General features: G+C 31.4%; 1 protein-coding gene across 6 annotated transcripts in view; it reads left to right on the plus strand.

The window, feature by feature from the left end:
* Positions 1-22,981, plus strand: part of LOC143239320 (cyclic AMP receptor-like protein A) — a 50,805-nt gene that overhangs the window by 22,011 nt on the left and 5,813 nt on the right. For 2 of the 6 annotated variants that reach the window (XM_076480290.1, XM_076480286.1), the window contains 11 exons: positions 648-704; positions 2,230-2,290; positions 4,317-4,382; positions 11,669-11,756; positions 12,227-12,316; positions 13,217-13,255; positions 15,000-15,078; positions 17,518-17,565; positions 18,040-18,122; positions 18,760-18,833; positions 20,075-20,145. In XM_076480290.1, the coding sequence (XP_076336405.1) occupies positions 648-704; positions 2,230-2,290; positions 4,317-4,382; positions 11,669-11,756; positions 12,227-12,316; positions 13,217-13,255; positions 15,000-15,078; positions 17,518-17,565; positions 18,040-18,122; positions 18,760-18,833; positions 20,075-20,145 (756 nt within the window). The remainder of the gene's footprint in view (positions 1-647; positions 705-2,229; positions 2,291-4,316; positions 4,383-11,668; positions 11,757-12,226; positions 12,317-13,216; positions 13,256-14,999; positions 15,079-17,517; positions 17,566-18,039; positions 18,123-18,759; positions 18,834-20,074; positions 20,146-22,981) is intronic. The other 4 variants (XM_076480287.1, XM_076480292.1, XM_076480288.1 and 1 more) reach the window with 3 other exon arrangements.

Below are 22,981 nucleotides of genomic sequence, written 5' to 3' on the forward strand. Positions count from 1 at the left end.
GTGTGATCCTTTACTTCACTATTATGGGTCAATAATAAAAGTTTTTTCTTAAACGTGATACTTTATAACCTTGTGTATGACTTTTTTTTTATAATTATGGAACAGAATAATTTTGCTTCAGAAAGCCTTGTAGAATATAATCCTCTGAGAAAGGGTCAGTTTTAGGTGTTATCTGAATTTAAAAACTGCAGCTCTTACAATGAATTGCAGCAGAATGGTTTGTAATTTTGTTCTTTAGAGTTACAAACAAAGGGAATTGTCAGAGTAAGATAATCAGCTATGCAAATAACTAATGTACATTTTGAAGAAGCTTCTGTATTATCAGAAAATGGTCTGTTGGGGTTTAATCTGTTTTCTAGAACATTTGCTTGTAAAACTGTTTTGTAAGTGATACAGACCATATGTGTATAATTCAAGTAAATGAGGTGAAGACCCATGAGGATTATGTACTATAAGTTGTGTAACATAGTAAAAAATGGAGTTGTTTATGTCAATAATATAGATTTTTACAGTGATTTTTATGTTGAATAAATTTAGAGATAAAAGCTTTTTTATTTATGTTAACACTTTGCTAGTTTAAATTATAACATATTGTTAAGTTTTTTCCATAAAGTTTATAACTAAAATGCTCAGAAATACTTTTACAGAGACTGATCCTGTATTTATCTGTGGCTGCATTTTTATCAAGTGTTGGATATCTATTTGTAAGTAAATTTGTACATGTATTTCACAGTAATAAAAAAAAATCCAGATATCTAAAAAAGATGAAATTTTTTGTGACATTTGAAAATTTTTTTAGAAGTGAATAAAATCAGTATATAACCTTGCATTTTCAAATGTCAGAGTCTGTTCTTGATAAAGTTTTAATGGTTAAATGGTAACTTCAAAGAAAAATGTATTGATGTGTAATGATAGGGTTAATTGGGCTTTCATGAAATAAGCTTTTTTTTTCTAAAAATGTTGAATAAAAATATTGTATTTTTAATATGTATTTGACATAAAACTTCAAGAAAATAAAATTTTGAAAGCTAAGTAAGTTAAGAATTGAGGCAAAAAAATCAATGCATCCCTATAAGTCCTAACTCAATTTTTGTGAACAGAAACAAAAGCATCAGTAGGACCCAAAGTGTGTGTGTGTGTATCAAAGTCATAAGTACAATCAAAAGAAAGTAAAATTTTTAATGTAAACTGAAAAAAAAGGGCCAGTTTTAGGTATTTTGTAACTCATGAAAGGACTAAACAAGCAATAAGATACCAAACAAAGAACAAAATATTGGAACTACACACAAGTTGCATAGAGTATAAGACATTGGTGTGTATATTATAAGAAGCAACATACAAGTGAACTGCATCAGAAATTTAATCCGATATCTTATTGGTGTAAATTAAGTAATAAAAGTTAATTTAGTTGATTGAGCAACCATACCTATGATAATTTAACTAACTTAACTATTTATTGATGGTACCTGAACAAGTAATGAGGTGCTAAACATGTTTTTAAGGTTTGTGTACTTTATTTAATTTTTTGTATGAGATACACAATTTGAGGAAAAATATTATACTGCTCATTGTTGCAAGCACATTTTTACCGATTTCATCATTTCTTGCTCATTTCTAGAAGAGACTAAAACAAAATTTAAAATCATTATCACAGAACAGTCTACAAATTTATATGGTTACAAGTTTGACATTTTCACATGTCCTATTCAATCCAACTTTTGTCTAACAAAAATAAAATTAGAATTGACTGTAAATTATTAGGTTAGCAGTTTTTTTGCATTAGATGATTTCTTTATGAAAATTATAAGGTATTTGTGTTTAGAATAATCAATGTATAATGTCACTGCATGTAAATTATGACAAATATGTTGCTTCACACATACATGTGAATTTTTTGTTCTATAGTTTAACCTACTGTAATTTTTATTATTTTGTTAATGTGTATTTACTGCAAGTACAAAAGTTATGCAGTGAAGAAAATGTGTTCTGGTGTGCAGCTGCTACACACACATACACAGTTGTTTATACAAAACTTCTATATTTTCTGGATGAAATTCAATGGTTTTAAGCCACATATTCTAAATGTGAGTAGATATGTTCTCCAGAATACACTTTTGTTTGTCAAACTGTTTCTTCATACTTGATAATTAGAAGCTTTACAAATTGTAAGGAACAGTGTTTCTGATTGTTAAACATTTATTGCTGTATCTTTTTATTTTACTTCTTCAGACAGGAAATCATCCCCAAAGCCCATCATGTAAATTTGTAGCTTTCTGGTTAACCTACTTTGGTAAGTTTGAAGCTTATTGTAATTAAAATGCATATTTCTCATTGTAATGACATTTAATTAACAACTTAACAACCACAACTGCTCTTGGTCAATCAGCTTGAAGTTTTCCAATTGAAAAAACAATTTAAGAAAACATACTACAGTTTTCTTTGTGAAAAGCTTCAGTTAATGATTAATAGGTCAGTTTTAGATTAGATACTTTAACACACTTTCTATAGACTCTTCCAATTATACTAATTTGTTAACAGTATTAGGTGATCAGCTTAACTTCACTGTAATAAGTTTTTAGTGTTTGATGGATCTCTTTCACAACTACCCTTTCACTTTTTGAATGAGGATATCCCTTCAAATTTACTTTAGCTCTAATTTCAAAGGTTTGTTTTTTCTGCTTTTATGGAAAATATTGAAGGCTCCCTTTATTGAAATGTGCCATTTTATAACCTCATTATAGACTATTCTTCTTAGAAAGAGCTATACACTTACCTTACAACTGTAAGTTTACTTAAGGTGACAGAGAACTGTTGAATAATCAAGAATTCTCTAGGAACAAAATATATAAATTTAAGATGTCATTTATGGTACCATGGCTTACATCTGCAATGACCTGCCACTGCATTGGTCTTGGTGTATTTTTTTTTATCATAAAATAGCTTAAGACTTGTATGAAAAAAAATCCCCTTTACAGCTTCTGTGTTCACTATTGAACTGTACGCTATATCTCTTGCCCTGGATCATATTGAAGCTGAGCAGTACTCTGACTGCACTATTTATACTGACTCCCTTAGTTCTCTGCTAGCCTTGGAATCACTTCACTTTGGCTCACACTCTGTTCTTGCTGATATTCAAAACTGACTGGCCCATTTCTCATTAACATCTACTTCTATCCAATTTTTCTGGATACCAGGCCACGTTGGTATTCGCGGGAATGTGCTTACAGACATGGCAGCTAAATCTATCTGCTCTGGCACTATCACCACTGTGCCTATTCCATACATGGACTATGGTCCTGTACTCAAGGCTTGGCTCTGTACCAGCTGGCAGTCCACTTGGAGTGAGCAATGTGACAACAAGCTTTTTCAAATAAAACCCTATATTGAGCTTTGGCCATCTAGCTTTCATTAGGTTCAGAAGGAGGAAGTTGTTCTAACTTGACTATGCATTGGTCACAGTTTTTTAACTCATCGTTTTCTTTTATTTGGAACTGATGCACTAGTGTGTAGTTTGTGTAACACTCAAATCACTGTAAGCCACATTTTACTTTCTTGCCATCGTTATGGCTCTCAACGACAGCACTAATTTAAACATGTTCTGTCCCAGGGTTTGTCTGTAACATTGGACAGTGTTATTGGTGATGGTGACACTGTCCACGTTGATGAAGTTTTTAGTTTTTTAATGGCCATTAATCTTTTTAACCTCATTTAAGTGTTTGATGTTTATTCATTACACCTTTTTAATTGTGGTTCCCTTTTCAGAGTCTCAGTCTCTCAAGTTCAATTTGACATTGTACAATGGCCAGAACATTAAATAACTCGACACCAGGACTGGAAAGGCCAACTTCAGGTGACTAACACAGCTGTTTGAACTATCCGTTAGTCGTCCTGGCGAGTTGTTATTATAATTTTGCTGCATGTATTTTAATACTTTTATTACTTTCCTTTTTGGTACTGGCCACAATGACACATAACCCGGAACCAGGACTGGAAAGACCAACTTCAGGTGACTGACGGTGGTTCTTGTACTTAACCTGTTAGACTTCCTGGAGATTTATGTTCATTATCATTCTGCTACAAGAAGTCCTTTACAACTTTGTAGACTGGATGTCAACATTGGTTTTATGCTATTTTCTGTTTTTAATTGCTGTTTTGTTTTTACCTTTCTTTCTTTTTATGAATTTTACTACATTTACTTTACTTTTACCTTTTTACAGGACATTTGGCTAATTTTTATTACGATTTTGCTATGTTTTTTAACACTTCTTATTTTACCTTTTGTTAATGGCTGTTATGACACGTAATCTGGAACCAAGACTGGAAAGGCCAACTTCAGGTGACTGACGGTGGTTCTTGTACTTACCTGTTAGTCTTCCTGGCAGGTATTGATCATTACCATTTTGCTAGAGAAAGTCCTTTACAACTTCTCTTACTCTGCTTTCTCTCTTAACATTGTAGCCTAGGTGTCAACATTGATTTTATACTTTATCTGTTTTTAAATGATGTTTTGTTTTACCTTTATTCCCTTTTATGTATTTTACTACATTTAATTTATTTTTACCTTTTTACTGGACGTTTAGCGCAGATAGCCTAGCTGCTTTGTGCTATAAATCACTAAATCGATCAGTCTATAAATTTACAAACAAATCTTTAGTAAAAATATTTATTGTGCACAAAAAACGTTTAATCTCCTTTACTAAAAGTCTGCCAAATTTTGTGAAGGTATATATAAAGTATCAAAAATTAGTATAAATACTTAACCATGTGCAAATGTGTATATATGAACTCATGTATATTATACTGAGCCCATTGCAGTACCTTATACCCATTGGGGCAATAATTAAGCAGATATGAGTGTTACAGCCCACAACATCCAACATTTTTTACTACCTTTCAGTGTGTGCTCAATTTGTTTTTTATGAACATATAAGTCTAGTGAAGTTGAGGTTGATCTGGATAGAAAGTCTACCCCCAATGCAATTTGGGTCTTATTTTTGCTAGTACCTCTTAAAAATTAGGGGACATTACATGATGATTCACTATATGTTTTGTGCTCCAGTGTTGAATATTTGTTTCGTTGCTGTGATTCTTTTCTTCTCTCCAATGAATTTAAATTGAATTGTATTTCATCTATAGTTTAGATAGGCTGCCTAACATTCTCGCTATTCTTTTTTATGATATATTCTCTTATGATGCATGTTAATTTTTAGCTTTTCTAAATATATACACACATACAAACAAAATATATTATAAAATGTAAAAACGAAACTAATAATGAATATGTTATAATAATGCCAACCAATCACAATTACATAGTACTATGATAGTTTACAGAAACAATGAAAATTAACTGTTTAAACCAGGGGTTCCCAACTGGTGGGTCGCGACCCTCTGGGGGGTCATGAAGCTATGGCAGGGAGTCGTGTAGCCTTGTTAGAAGTGGCTTGGGATAACATTAATTTTATTTCATCAAATACATTTTCATGCTCTTACATTTTTTTTGTTTCGGTGCAAAGCAAAACGTGTGCTACGTTAGTTCAATGTCATTAGGTGATATTGTGGGTGTATGTATGCGTGCTTGTGAGTGAATGTGCCTGTGTGAATGTGTATGTGTCTGCAACTGTATGTATGTGTGTACTAGTGAGTAGCGAGTATGTGAGTGCACGCGCATGTACGTATGCTTGTGTGTCTGTTTAGCTGTGATTAAGAGTGTGTGTACTTGCTGTCGACATGCGAGTCACATGTCCGTTGCTGATTGGTGGATGACGAATTGCACAACTGGCCACACTCCCTGGTCCTGTGGGTACCTGCACCCCCCACAAGTAGTCAGTGTAAGATCTACAGTTGCCAAAGCGTTCATTATTCAACATTTTTATTTTATTTTAACAAGGAGATAAGTAAGCAGTAGAGGTGAGTTGTGTCCATGGCTAAACGGCACAGATACTCAGAATGCTACCTCAACATTGGCTTCACCACTGTGTTCACCAACGACGGCATTGAGAAACCACAGTGTGTTTTGTGCCATGCTGTCCTGAGTGCAGAGTCAATGAAACCATCAAATTTCAAGCGTCATCTCGAGACGAAACATCCAGAACACGCAAAGAAGGGTTTGGATTTCTTCAAACGGCATGAACTGTGTCTTAAAAGCCAAAGAATCGATAGAAGTGGGTTGTTTCAGCAGCAGAGTGCAGCCGTAGTGGAAGCTTCATATGAGATTGCATTCGAAATTGCTAAACAAAAAAAGCCTCAAACGATTGGAGAAACACTTCTTAAACCCTGCATGATGAAAGCAGTAAATCTTATTCTTGGAGAAGCCAGTGCAAAGAAGATGCAGCAAGTATCCCTGTCAAATAATACTATACAGAGGTGCATTTCTAAAATGTCTATGGATGTGAAGGAACAGGTTTTGACTGAAATCAAGGGTTTCCCTTTGTTCTCCTTTCAGCTCGACGAGTCAACAGATGTAAGTTCATGTTCTCAGTTGCTTATCTTCATGAGATACATTAATTCAGGTGACATCAAAGACGAATTCTTATTCTGCAGTGCACTTGAAACCACAACAAAAGCTGATGATGTCATGGAAAAAGTTTCAACTTTTTTTCAAGACGAAGATCTTCAATGGGAAAATGTGTGTGGGGTTTGTACGGATGAGGCACCGGCTGTGCTGGGATTGAAATCAGGATTCCAGTCGAGAGTTAAGAAGCTAGCACCTCAAGCAAAGGGCATCCACTGCATGATTCACTGATATGCTCTCGCCAGTAAGACTCTCCCTGCCTCTCTGCAGGAAGTGCTTGAATCTGTAACCAAAATTGTAAATTATGTGAAGACTCAAGCACTCAACACTCGCCTATTCAAAGAACTATGCAAAGACATGAATGCTGACCACGAAGTCCTTCTCTTCTACACAGCAGTATGTTGGTTGTTGAAAGGAAATGTTATTAATTGTGTCTTTGAAATGAAAGATGAAATAAAGCTATTCCTGGAGACTCAAGAAAGGAAAGATCTTGTAGCTCACTTCGAAGATGAAACATGGAATAAAAGGGTTATGCACCTAGCCGACATTTTTGACCAGCTGAACAAGCTCAATTTGAAGCTTCAAGGAAGGGAAACACATGTTCTCCTTTTTCAAGATAGTCTTCGGGCCTTTGTTTACAAACTGCAGAACTGGCGTCGGAAAACCAATCTTGGAAACATCGCTATGTTTGAAACACTTTGTGAAGCGACGGATGAGTCTCAGATCCAACTGGATCAGTTCCTCAAGGATGAGATTACTGAACATCTTCAGTCTCTAGAAAAGGAAGTCGAGCGTTACTTCCCTGAGCTATCACAGGAACAGGAGGACCTGGTAAGGAACCCACTTTGTATTGAACTTGATGTATTCAGGAGGGCAAAGGACATTCTTCTGCTGTTACAAATGACCAATTAACAGTATTAGTGGAAAGAAACCTGCACCACATTGTGTGAGAAACGGCACAAGAATTGGGTGTTGGCATTTTTTCACAGTTTTGGACCATTTCGAGCAAACTGAGAAAGTGAGAAAGCCATACAAGTGGGTTCCACACTAACTTAGTGAAAATCAAAAAATTGCCATTTTCAACTGTGTTTTATGCTGATTTTATGAAACAGAAATGTCCCATATTTTGATTGAATTGTCATCTGCAACAAAAAATGGATCCCTTACAACAACAGAAAGTGCAATGGCGTCGGAAAACCAATCTTGGAAACATCGCTATGTTTGAAAAACTTTGTGAAGCGACGGATGAGTCTCAGATCCAACTGGATCAGTTCCTCAAGGATGAGATTACTGAACATCTTCAGTCTCTAGAAAAGGAAGTCGAGCATTACTTCCCTGAGCTATCACAGGAACAGGAGGCCCTAGTAAGGAACCCACTTTGTATTGAACTTGATGTATTCAGCATCCCAGATGATATCCAAGATGAATTTCTGGATCTAAGGAACGACTCTTCAGCTCGTAATCTCTTCAAGGTGAAATCCGTGACTCAGTTCTGGTGCGCTATGTATCAGTCATACTCCAAAGTCAGCATGATAGCTTTACGTGTCCTTGTTCCATTTGCTTCTACCTACTTGTGTGAGGCAGGATTTTCCACTCTTCTCAGTATAAAAACAAAGAATAGGAACAGATTGGATGTTGGAGATGACATGAGACTGGCTCTAACACACGCCGCCACAATTTCAAAGCTTGCTGCTGAAATGCAACATCAGGCATCTCACTAGCTGGGTTGGATAGCTGTTCAAACCTATGTTAATATTATTTTAAGAAATATATGTTCTTTTTGTGAATTCAGGTTGGACCAATGTGATTTAATTTGCTAATAAATAATTACAGAATTTTTAAATATTTTTTTTAGATGTTTCTTTCCCTCTCCTTTACAGAAAATAAAAGAAAAATTAAGCTGCTGATAGTAAGCCCTAAGTAGGGGGTCACATGGGTTTCAAACTTTTAGGTAAGGGGTCGCGAGTGCCAAAAGGTTGGGAACCCCTGGTTTAAACCTTTCGTTACATACTTGGTATAATATACATGTGTTTGTCTACACATTGTACTTGTTAAGTATTGGCACAATAACTTTTGATACAGCTTGTGTATCTTCACAAAGTTTGATAGACTTTTAGTAAAGATTACAAATATTTTGTATACAAAAAATCAGATCTTTTAATTAAATGTTTTCACTGAAGATTTGTTTGTGAAAATAGTGTTTCATTACTAGTCTAGGTGCAACTTGATTTCTTATTATGATTAAAAGAACTATTTTTCATCCAAAAAGCCTCAAATATTATTTGCATAATCTCTAAAACTTCCTAAATACATTTCAAACGTTTATTTTTAGTGAGACTTCATATTTTATATTATTTTCTCTACTCTAACTATGTGGAGTCTGTCAATTGACCAACCTTGTAACCATTATAAAAAAATTAAGAAAATAAATATAAAATATGCTTTTTCTTGCTAGATGGTTACATATAACACAAAAATACAAATGTTTAGTTCAAGCAAGTTAAGTCTCATAATGCTCTGTATATATATATATATATATATGTTTATTATATTGACCTTCCAGTCATGCCAAGATAATGTTACATAAGTTGCATTGATGTGGTGCATATGCACTCATGTTATGTATCCAGTTATATAAAACTGATTTTTAGTCTTCCCTGTCTTGGCTGTGTTTTAATGGACTAGTATTTTGTGTAATGTACAATAACTGAAATGTGACTATATATTATATATGTATATAGATTATCACTACATAGAAATGAATTATTAAACTTATTTTTCCTAAAATATGGAACAATAAATCAAGAACTAAAGCAAAAATGTATCTCTTCTTGCTATGAATTTTGTACTCAGTTATTTCTGAACATAGGTTGCAAGTTTTTTTTTAATTTTTTACATGGAGGATATCAAACAAAAGTTTTTTAGTTTTTATATATATTCAGTTGAATAACCAAAAATCATAAACTACTACACTGATAACACAGAATTCCACTATAAGTTATTAAGCTTAGTAATTAAGATGCACTTAGATTTAGAAAAATATGAAACTTTGAGCAGACTAAAGGCACAACCTACCTCCTTGAAATCTTGGATCAAAGGAACATGGTAGCCTTAAAATGGTTGAGAAAACTACTCTGTGGGACATTCTAAGCTTTTGATTGGTTATTCACATGTCATATATTGAAGTAAATGTATATAAAGGACTGTTTTCAAAAAATGGAAAGAGGTGAACAGGACCAGTGTGTTTGATTTAGTACACAACCCATATCTCATACAATTATTGTAATACTGTAAAATGCTTTTTCAACAATAATTACATAAAACTGTATCATTACAAATGTAATCATATAAAGTAAAACGTTTTACATAATCAAAATACAAAATGACAATATAATTACAAACACGTAGTGAGCCCTACATAAGAAAAAACAGTTGTATACACATTTACTAGGCTTACTAAATAAAAAGTACACAACATGATAAAACATCCAGAAAAAAATATTCTCTGGATAACTAAAATGCTGCATACACACAGAAAAAGAAAGAAACTCTTTACAATAAATCACAAAATCAGAAATGCACATTGACCATTCACTAAACAATGTCTACATTCATCAATAAACAAATTAAAAAAGGAAAGAAAATGCAGATACATATTTACAATGCTCACAAATACAGTTTACATCAGACAGAAAGTATACAAATGTTCTTTTCAACAGCAACTCTATCAGCATACTTTTTAAAGTGACACTTAACTTGATACATTGGTAACAAATTATATCTCAGGGCCAAACTGAAGTTTTCCTCACCTGTTTTGTCTCCACACAGTGGACAGACTTTCTCTTCCAGTTAAAGATGCAAAGTTCCCCTCTGATGCATCTGGTTTTCCTCATGGTTGTTTAGGGTTCATGCCTGGATCTACTTTGCAGCTATCACCTGGTTTCAGAAGTAAAATCTATTGTAAGATGAGCTGTACAGTGATGGTAGAAGTTGGGGTTGTTGATAGGTTGATCCTTTGAAGTAATTCTTGGGGATCAGTGGCCCAACTTCTGTTGAGATAGAAGTGAACCTCACTTACCTTAAACTTTGTTGCTGGTAACACATTGATGATGAGGCTAGTTTTGATATCTTTCCACTTGTGGTACTGCTAGTCATCAACATTAAGAAGACTTTAGTAGAATGTTTAATGTGTATTCTGAATGTAATGGTCCTTTGGAAGCAGTATGCAGATTATTGCACTTCTTCAGAGGTAAAGTACCCACTGTACAGTAATTTAATTAGTTGCATGGTAATACAGGATTTACCCAGAGAAAATAGCACTATACATGTGTCTGATCTTTCCCATTCAATGATAGGGGAAGCTTTAATCTTGTTACATTATCATACATGCCATTGATGGACACTACTGCTAACATTCATAAAAGAAGTGCAGCTTCACAGCTATAAACCCCATGATATGATCATATGTTATATGTAGGTTATGACAAAGAACAAAGATAGCCAGAATGAAAACAACATAATGACTTTTTATGTCCACATGTTATATGAAAATTGAAAACTTTATTTTAATTAAAGTTTTAATATCAGTATGAGCCATCTTTAGAATATGGAATGTGTTCAGTGAAAGAAAAGATTTATCAATAAGAGTTTTTGAATAAATCTTGGCTAAACTTGTTTCTCTCATTGTAATTAACACTTAAAAGATTGTTTTAAGGAACTGCTTTTGTATAAAGTTCAAACAACTGGCATAGATGAATCCATTGAACAGTGTTCCTTGTACATGTCTGGGCAGATTAAAAGTTAAAAACAATTTCTTTGTTAATTCTTTTTTTCCTTTATCTACAGTTCACTTGAACTTGTATATATATTGGATATTCTAAACTATGATCTTTGTCTCATGCAAAAAAATTTTAATTTGTATTAAAAGTTTACAAATATACAGATTCTTGATTTATGATTATCAGAAAATATTTCTGAAAATTTTAAAGTTGGTTATATAGTTAAGCTAAGAAAGAGAGAGAGAGAGAGAAGAATTATTGTTTTACAAATAAAACTCCTTACAGAGCTTGTTAATTAATTTTGAAATACTATAATAAAAATATTTTCAACCTGTTAGTGATTGGTTTCATATTTTCTTTCTATTTATTGGATTAGAATGGGTTGTACTTTTGTGGGTATGCTGCATCACTGTCAATCTTATGTTCAATGGAATCCTGACAAGGAGAACAGATCATTTAGAATGGTAAGTGATGTGTGGATATCACATATACTTTACACCATTTGTTGAATTATAGTCTATTTTTTTCTCTGTGAAAGATGCCACTTTGTAAGTTAATAAATTACAGTATCATTCATAAATTAATACAATAATTTAATTTAAATATGTAGTCATAGACAAAATAAAGTAATGAACAAAAAAGCAAATTATTCTTTTTCAATATTACTACAAAGCATAATATCAGGTATAAATATTTAAAAACACCATTGTATCAGCACGTATAGTGTTTTAACTTCTAAAATTTGATTTGCTTTTTTATTGAAGGTGAATAGTTTCCAGATGTTTACATTTCTTTCCTATAATGAATTATATACATATTGTTTGCATTTCTCTTCCATTTTTTAGCCTTTTTTCTTAGATTTATGAAATATGTGTATTTTATTATCCAGCATTAAATCCATTTCATTCACTTTGAGTCAAGTTTTTTGATATAGGTTGTATCATGTCATATGTTGGTGCATTCCATTAGTGATATCATGCTTTCCATTTATCAATGATAGTTATGGATATGCTGGGGCTTGGTGGTAAGTATATCTATTCTTTTATAACTTGCAATTTGTTAAATTTGTTTTATAATGTTTTTCATGCTGTAATGCAGGTTATCAATATGTGTAAATCATAACCATTTAGTTTCTGCTGTTTAATGTTTGTGATTTCTCTGCATATATTGCTTCTGTGTTTCTGTAGTTATTTCCATTACAGTATCTTTGTATGTGCTATATAAGGCATATGTTCCTTTTTGAAAACATACTAGAATATTAGTCTTAACCTGTCTTAAAATAAACTTTTTGCACAAATTATAAAAAACTAGGCTAGGGGAATAGTTGATCAGTGTGTATTTTAATATAATATATTTAACTTAAATTACATTGTAAGTTTAGTATTATAAAGCACACTATTCTTCAAAAAGATTTAAATACATGGGATATATCATTTAAAAAAGTTACCTATATTGCCTCTGGTGAGGTATATTTTTTTTCACTGAAATACTTGAATGTGAACATCACCAGAATGAATGTGAATATAACTTCAGTGCAATAAATAAATTTAAAAAAAGGGTAAAAACAAAAGATTTGACATATAATTCACACGCACAAAAGTATATTAATGATAAAATACAGGGTAGTAATTGGTTGTGTACAATTCAGAACTGCTAAAAACATCCATGAAAGTGCTTTAAACATTGTGCATTACAACTTCAATATATTCAGTTTTTCCACTGTGTGTGAGAATAATTTGTTTATTGTTGAAAGTTGTAAATTATATATCAGCATTTGCTTGAATTATTTAAAGACATTTCTGTAATGACACCTTTAAAATAAATATGCAAAAAAACACAAGTATAGAATCTTTAAAGAATGCTACTTTTAATTATTTTTCATATTTTATTTGTGTATTGTTGAAACTTAATTAAAATATTTCAGCTGGATTCAACCACAGTTCCCTTATTGGAGATTTGGCATGTAAGTTTGAGCTTCACATTTTTGGTATTTTTGTAATGAAAATCGCCACTTGAAGATTATGTAAACTACAAATAAATATGATAAAATATAGGAACAAGTAACTGGACATTTTTGTAATAATATCACAATTCATTTAATTATTCAATTGTGTGTATGTGTGTAAAAAAAAATTAAAAACTTACCTGTCAGTTTGCTTCAGTATTTTAGATTTAGAAGTTGAAATTAGATATTTTTTTCAGAATTCGATATTAATGTATACTACACAAAATGGCCAGGTGGTTAAGGCACTCAACTCATAATCTGAGAGTTGCAGGTTCAAATCCCCATTACACCAAACATGCTCTTCCTTTCAGCCATGGGGGCATGACCATAATGTGATTGTCAATCCCACTATTCATTGGTAAAAGAGTAGCTCAAGAGTTGGCAGTGGATGGTGATGACTAGCTGCCTTCCCTCTAGTCTTACACTGCAAAATTAGGGACGTCTAGTGCAGATAGCCCTCATGTAGCTTTGTGTGAAATTCAAAACAAACCAAACTACGCAAAATAATTCTGAGATAATTGGAATTAACATTATTTATCTAGGAAAAAACAAAATCATCATTATGAAATGACATCAGTTGCTTTTACAGCCATTTTATTCCCCATTCAAAAATGTATGGAAGAGATGTAACAATCGCAACATCTACTTTTTGCATGATTACTAAACAGCATATTTTAACTAAATATCCCAGGTCACTTCTCTTGTTCTACAGATTGTAAAAATCATTGCATCCATCAGTGCTTATAACTGACCAAACCTTACTTCCATAACAATTGTGTGTGTGTCACATGCTGGTATAGAAGTGGGTAGGATCAAGTACCCATTTTGTTCAGTTGTATATACATAAAACATCCCTCCATATGTCATTAGATTATTTGATGTCTTGACTTCATTGTACGTGAATGTTTTTCATACCTTGATTGGAAGTGAAAGGATCATGTCACTGTGTTTCTGGCAAACTTACTAGTCATGTGAATTCTAAATATTCGTTTGTAGTGCAAATATGTTGTTCAGTTATGGAGCAAGTATCCTACAATTATGGTTGATACTTAAGTAATTATCTTCTCTGTTCATATATCCATGCAAGTGTGCTGTTGGTTTGGAAGTGGTTTCATGTTCTGCTAGCAGCATGTTGAGATGTATAGCCAAATTACAACATGCATGAAACATTTGGATGTTTTTTTTGAGGCCTAACCATGGTTCATTAACAACTGGGATCATATTCTTTTGTGTGATTCTCTTCAAAGTAACAAGTGAGACAGAATTCTGTAATTGTGTTATATGTATCATATGTTGAATGACCATTTACATTTAAGGCCAAGTGAGAAATAACCAGATGTCTTTTTTTATGTAAAAATGAAGTGAGAGGATTGAAATTGTTCTACCAACAGTATTGTCTTGTCCATAACTGTAGTGTTACATGTTCTGATTATAATTTATTTGTCTTGAGTAGAATACATGTGCTTCTTTATTTATTGTTTTAAAAATGTTTTCTTTAGGCTGTAAAACCAATTTTCTTTTGGTGAAACTAAGCTACTGATATAAAGTTTTATTTTCAAGACTGCACTACTTCACAAGGTTCTTCAATTTAGTAAAGAAAATGTTTTGTTACACTGTATGACAACAGTAATTTTCAGCATAAATAATTGAATAGTGTGATAATTCTTATCAAAAGTTTCATAAATCACTTCTTTATCCATAGTTGGTATGGGCCACTGTTTGTGATCATTGGTCTCCTTTTTGTGTGCTACTTGTATCTTACAATACATCTGAGAAGAAAGGTATGTAGATTGTAATGATTTGTTTTCCTGTTCATGTGTAATTCATGAATAAATTTTAATAATTTCTATGTAATTTATAAGTAAAAATTTTTGGTTATGTTATGCTTTTTATTTTCATAAAAAGAAATGCAAGTCACATTTAAGTGTGCATTAAATCTGTATTTTTCAACCACTGGACCTGTACCAGTTCATCATAACCACTTGCAACCCCATGTGATTACACAAAAATGAGTAGAGTATTCACGTATAAATCATAATGATTTTTATTCTACTTGTATTTCAGTGTCCAAAACAATTTAGGTTAACAGCAACCATTCTCTAATATTGAAGAGGTTAAGATATGCTGCACAACAAAGAGAAAATAAGTGTGAATTCTGTCCTTTCACCCCAGAAAGCTCTGTCGGACTGAGGCTTAATCGTACTAAAATATTTTGTAATGCTTACCCTCATATATCTTCATTGTTTTTTGTTATTGGTAACTTCAAGCAGTTATATTCATGAAATAGTTAAGTAAAGCCTTTTCCATGTTCTTGGACTTTATCTCCTTTGTCTCCACAACTTGACTGAAATTACTAAGACAGTTGACTTTGTTAGAATTAAGAAAGGGGATGACTGGCTGTAAGAAAATTTAAGTTATAAACAGTAATATATCTATTGTTGCTATTGTGACTGTATTTACTAGGCTCTTGGTCTTGTTGTTTCTGAATTAACATCATATTAAAGTCCACCCGAAGCACTTACAGCATAAATTCAATTAAATAAGTGCTTTACTGAGCAACTTTTAAATTATTGAATATTTTTATGTCATCTTTAAGTAAAATTTTTTAATTATATTGTACTTTATTATTTTCATTAAAACAAACAAGTCACATTGCAGTGTACACAACACCTGTGTTTCTCAACCACTGGGCTGGTTGTGGTTTTGCTAGATAGTAGATAGGGACAGTAAGAATCTTGTTAATCCATTCATGCAAGTCACTACCAGTAAGTTGTAAAATCTTGAATGTCATCAGATAAGCATTACTGTAATTGTCATATGAGTGTTGATTACATCAGCATATAATGTTTCAGTTCATAGGAAGAATGAGCTCCTACATACATTTTATTTGTTTTATTACCAATCCAAATTTTTCTGTCTTTCAAGCTGGCTAATACCACATATACATAAGTGGTGTATCTACCAGCGAATAGTCAGCTTATTTGGTATGCACAATTATTATATGTAATGCATTTTTTATGTAAAAAACAAACTTACTTCAATATGCATCTTATCTCGAGCACTGCTTTATAATAAATATTCATTCCCACTTTATTAATAATAGTAACATTAACTATATTCACATATAGTTAAATTTCTTAACAAGAATGGAAGTACTTCTTGAAGATTTTAAAGCATTAGTATAAAATTAATAAACTGAAAATAGTAGTCGTGATGATCTGTGCTTTTTTTAAGACAGTAAGCATGGTCTCTCTGTTATTAAACATATGATAACTTAAGTATCTTTATTTTATTGTAGAATTTTGAATATCACCAAATAAGCATTACTGTAATAGTCAAGATAATTACTCTGGAAAAAAAAAAGTATTCTTCCATAATGTTTTGTGTTTTACATGTTTCAAACTTGAAATTTGAAAAAGATCATTGCAGATTTGGTAAGAGTTGGACAATTAACTTGATTAATCAATTTGATTATCTGTGAGAATCAATTACATCAGTGTCATCTAATATAATCATTTAATGTTACAAAAATAATTAGTTGAAATTAGTGCTTACAATTACTAGTATTTCAGTTATTCCAGATATTCAGTAGTTAAAATATTGCTGTTATGAGTTTTGTTGTTATTTTTGATTAATTAAAGATCGTTTAACTTAAGTTAATATCATGACTCATAAAAATAATCAACTGATTGAAAATAGGATTTCTGGTTATTAATATTTTTGAATATTGCAACTATTCAAGTAACTAAAATGTTGTCATTAAGTTTTTTTGGTTTTTTCTTGTTAAGCATAAAACTACATAATGGACTATTTGTGCTCTATCCATCATGGATATCAAAACCTGACATGTAATGTTATGTACATGTTTTTATTCTTTACTCATTTATTGGGAATAATCAATCACTTGAATATAATTGATTAATGAGGATAACGTTTAATTGATTAGCATATAAATGTATCTCAGAATGGCTGGTATGGGTATTAACACTTTTATTGATAAGGAGAAAACAACGTTTCGACCTTCCAAGGTCGTCATCATCTAATTACCCAGCTCTAGATTTGATTCTTTGTCTTTGGTGTGTTGTCAGAATTCACTATATGATATCTTGAATTTAGGCACTCTACTAAATATATAAAAGTGGAAATAATGGAAACTTTGTACAGGTTCATTCAAACTTAATTTATGTAATTTTTGGTTTATATGGAATTTTTCTTTACAGGTAAAAAGCTGGGAAGGTCTCTATAACCCTGAACTGGAAAGGACAAAAGTGAGTAACAGTTAGTTGAACTTTTAGCTTCTTCATGTTAAATTGAGCATGTGTTTTTGCATGGATTATATTTTCAAAATAACTGACAAAAAAGCTCAGGTTCTTATCACCCTTTTTTCATTCCCCTGGTAATTGTCATTAGCAGTATTGAAATTATATTTCCTTTATTAAATAATTGTTAAAAAAAAGTATGAAATAGATATAAATTATCAAATTTGAAAAATTTATGTACGATATATTTTACTTGATACAACAAGTGACAAATAACACATTGTCATACATGAAGCAGTTTTTATAGTAAAAGGCTGGTGTCCTGTTATGCTTAACATGATTTTGTAACTTCTGCTATTGCAATGCATAATCTGTAACATATTACTGTTGTTTATTAATTTATAGTTTGAATCTGTAAAATTCTGTTATTGGGTTGCTCCTATGTCTTATATGTTTACCTTTTTCTCATTCATTAAAATAAAGGAAGTTCTTCGACAGCATATTAGGCCACTCCAATGGTATCCACTGATTTATTTATCTTTGTCAGTTTTTCCACTAATACATAGGTATGTTTTGATAAGTAAGAAAGATTTTTGGCTATATTGTTATATATTTTATTGATTAGTGCTGTGAAAAGAACAACACTGTGACATTTTTAATATTGAATTTTTAATTTTTAATATTTTAGATTATGGATGAAATAACTTTTTTTTTAAATTATTTAATTTAATAACATAATATCACATTATCTATTTCTGAAACAAAATTATTGTTAATATGAAGGTAAAGCCAGTCAGGTGTTTAACTGCATTGTTTAAAGTTTATTTTATATTTTTCTAAATGTATTTTTATAACAATTTTTATATATTTTTAATACTTCATATGCACAAAATATTCAAAACAAAACTGTTTTGAGATAAGATTAACTGGAATTTCAGGTTTTATTTTTTAAATCTGCAGTGTTAGCACTACTGAGTAATAAGTAGTTAGGTTTGCTTTGTTCAGGTCATTTGTGTAAAAATTGTAAATATATATAACTGTATGTTTTACGTGTGTTAAGTTATTAAATCATAATTATAAATTTTGTGAATTCTGTTACTTAGTATTAAAAGTTTGTCTGTTAAGCAGTAAAATATTAAGTACTGTGATATTAAAACTTAGAGGATATATACATATTTACATAAGTTAACTGTCCTCATACAGAATCCAAAATGCCATCAGTCATGAAAATGTATTTGGCTTAATGTTGCTGCATATACTATTTGCCCCTCTCCCAGGTAGGTAAACCATTGTTTATGTTATTATAAAATGTATGCTATTATGGTTAAATAAGAACTTTATACAGATCCATAAAAGAAACAATAATAATAATAATAATAATAATACACAAGTGATTCAAGAATTTACAACACATAGAAAATATGACTGGTTTCAACAGACCAAGTTTGTTACTCTCAAGTGACAGGGTGAAACTGTTCCATCCTTTGAGAATGAAAATCTTGGCCTATTGAAACTTTTTGTCATTGTCTCTGCATACATTTCTCAGTTGTGTTTTTCAATAATAACTGTGCCCTGGAAAATGTAATGCTTAAATTACTCAATTGTTTTGGTTATTTTTTTTACTCTGCTGTAGCATGGTTAAATATAAAATTATTAGACAGGATGCTATACATGGACTAAACATGTACATAACAGCATAAACTCAATGGACCCTAACAATAATCAAGAACTTTAAATATTTTTATTTAGCCATCTTTTAGACCTCTAACAAACAAAGTCATGGACCCACAAGTATTTTAATGTATAAATTGTTATAGAAAACAGTGTATAAACAACTTATTGGCTCCATAAAGTGCATCCCTACAAAGTTACAAAGTATGTTGGTCTTAATTCTTTTCTTGTAAAGTAATATGAGCTCCATGACTATCAGACAAAGTTTATAATCCCTTGACTCAGCAGTAAGTTTTAAGGTACAGAACTAAAAAAATCAGGTTTCGGTACCTGTGGTTGGCACAGCACAGGTAGCCAAATTGACAACACAAAGAATCAAACTAGTCTAGTAATGAAGTGTTATTAATTAGTGAACAGTAGAATTGTTTGTATTAAGGATACAATTTTTGTTCACACAAACTGTTTTAATTCTCAAAAATACATAAGAGAAATCTATACAATATGTTTTTTATTGTTAATATTTTATAAGCCCTATGTAAAATATAAACTTGTAAAATAAATTTTTCTAAACAATTTCTAACTTCAATCTTTTACTTTTTGGCTAACTAGCTTCAGGTTAAGAATAACACCTGTTGTTTACTGTAAACAAAATGTGAGGTATTTAGTATTTTGGGATAGAGCATAATCGACCTTTGTGCTTATTTAAGTACCAATGGATATCATTGTGAAACTGTTGATTTAAACAAGATTTCATAAGTGATTTAATTATTTTTATCTAGTGATGATATTCAAGTTAAGGATTTTTAGAGGATATCTTAGCATTGCTTTCTTTGTGTTTTTTTTCCAGGGACTGTTAATGCTATAGTGTTTGGTTTAGATAGAGAAACTACGTCTCGACTCAGCTGGATTCAAATAAAGGTACTTGTACTGTATAAAAATATGAAGTTTGGTATTGTTATTAATAGCAAACAAGTTTAATAATATTAAGTGAAATACTGACAGTATTTTTATCTAAATTATTTCTCTCTGAACCCTCTTTCAGCAGACTATCCAGCTAACAATGTAATGGACTTGCAAATAATTTAGTGCCTAAAATGTAAAAACAAAACAAAAAAAACGTATTAAAACAACTTGTAGGATCCATAAAGCACACCTTCATTGGTAATTCAAGGATAAAGGAGTCTGCTACTCTTAATTCCTTTCTTATTAAACAACTTATTTAGAAGTCCCCCAACAGCTCAGTGATAGCTTTGAAGGCTGGAGTGTGGATGAACTTAACTAAATAAAAATGGGTTATTAGAAAGACAAAAAATCATATTGAAATAAAAATATTTTTAAAACATTCTTGTGTTTTCTCTATTATCTATAGATTTCTGTGTTTTTACATTTAAGAAAATTTCGTTAAACTTAATCATTTATTTAAAAAAAAAGTTTTTCTTAACCATACAAAATATTCCACTATAAGAAGTTATGTTTTAGTGATTGTAAACAACTGAACAATAGTCTTCTAGTTTAAATTATGCTTAAAATAGTAAAAAATAAAGGACATAAATTACATTTAAATATAACACAGCATACAGTTTGTGTGTTCTATCATGAAGCATCTGGTTGTGCATCTCACTAGAGTAAAGTTTCTAGTAAGAGTGAGTAAAATGTTTAGAACTTATGAAAATGTGTCAAGACCATACAACAATAAAGAAGATTAACTAAAATGAGATTTGCAGTGGCATTGGTTTGTTTATTTAAAGCATCCAATCACATATCTCCTTAGAATAACAAAGTTTATGGTAAAAGTAACCAAAAAGGCTAAAAAGTACCAAAGTGGGATGTTACATAACCATATCAACATGTGCACTGGTTCTAAACAAACTACACATAGTCAGCTTCATATATACAACTGCATTGAAAATGGTGTAGTGTTTCATGGCTAGTTGCATTTATCATTCAGAGGAAGAAAAAAGGCGAAAATGAAAAGAGATGGATTAGATTAATAAGATAAAATTTCACCAGTAGTTGTATGCTTATCCAAACTTTACCAAAGTAAATCTGTCTCCATCATGTTTACCAAAGGCATGACAGACGAAATTAAAGCAGAATAAGGTTTCACAATTTTTCCGGCCGACTGAAATTTTTTCAGTAAGTAGTTGGGTTATTTCATTCAGATTATTATGAAATCTAGGACTAGGCTAATACTTTTGCAAACACATAATAAGGTTTCACAATTTTTCCGGCCGACTGAAATTTTTTCAGTAAGTAGTTGGGTTATTTCATTCAGATTATTATGAAATCTAGGACTAGGCTAATACTTTTGCAAACACATATATGATAATCATTATCTCAGTCCTATACGAGTTTTTTTACCTTCACCCTCTTCATTAAGAATTGAATACAATGATAATAAATAAATAAATTATTAGAATACATCTTACATCAGAGGTTTTATTTAAGAGTGGTTATTCATCCTGGTTAAGTTAAACAGTTTCACATTTTGGTGGCCCGGCATGCCAGGTGGTTAAGGCACTCGACTCGTAATCCGAGGGTTGCGGGTTTGAATCCCTGCCACACCAAACATGCCTGCCCTTTCAGCCATGGGGGCATTATAATGTGACAATCAATCCCACTATATGTTAATAAAAGAGTAGTCCAAGAGTTGATGATGGGTGGTGATGATGATGACTAGCTGCCTTTCCTCTAGTCTTACACTGCTAAATTAGGGATGGGTAGCGCAGATAGCCCTCGTGTAACTTTGTGCAAAATTCAAAAACAAACACATTTTGGTGATATATTAGTAATTTGTAATGCTTATGAATAAATTATTCAGGAAATAACAAATGTTTAATAAATTATTTCAAGCAAAGTAAAAAAAGTAACTTGTGAAATGAGTTTATTTTTCAAGGAATAATGAATTTTGAAATCATTTTTTTAGAATAATAATTTTTTATAATATAAATAAACTATTTTCATCTTATTGTAGTACATGTTGGGATTATTTTCTCTATAATTAGTATTATCAATAATCATATTATTATTTTTGTTTTGTTGGTGGTGGTGGTGGTGTTGAAAGTAATCTCTGACTATATTTAGCTCTGTCTTATGTTTTCCTAAGATTATGTACTGCGTAAATACACACTGTTACAGCATGGATACATTTATATGCATCTTGGTAACACATGCATCCAAAAAAGCTGATTACTTCATCTGTTGTCAGATGTGACTGAAATATTAAAAGCAAGACAACAGATGTCCCATTTTGTTTATTTACACCTGACTCGTTTGTTTACTCCGGTGGTTTGTTTCTTTTGCATTTTTGTAGTCAAAATCACTGAATATTTATTTTTATATTCTCATCTTATAATATGGGATGAATATTTATGCATTAAATAATACTGATTCATTAACTAGCACACCTAGAACAACTTCATGCAAAACTTTTTGTTCTGGACAATGAACATTATTTATTAGTTTGGCCTAAAAATATGTGCCTTTTACTGACTTTAACATTATACATATTGTTTTTCATATTTGTATGCACAGAGCCTTTTAGAACACCTTCATACTGAAAACTATATATATATCTTGACTGGTTGGGATTTTTTCCCCTTGTGACTAATTTGGATTCAGAATCAAAATGAACAGCAATTGCCAGAATGTGTATCACAGTCATAATGCTTCACTATTGTGTGAATGAACATGTGTTGTTTATTTAGAACCAATGGGAAATGTTTAACATAAAGATGATGTCAGTGCTTTGGCA

The sequence above is a fragment of the Tachypleus tridentatus genome, chromosome 13, assembly GCF_004210375.1.
Source record: "Tachypleus tridentatus isolate NWPU-2018 chromosome 13, ASM421037v1, whole genome shotgun sequence".
NCBI lineage: Eukaryota > Metazoa > Arthropoda > Merostomata > Xiphosura > Limulidae > Tachypleus > Tachypleus tridentatus.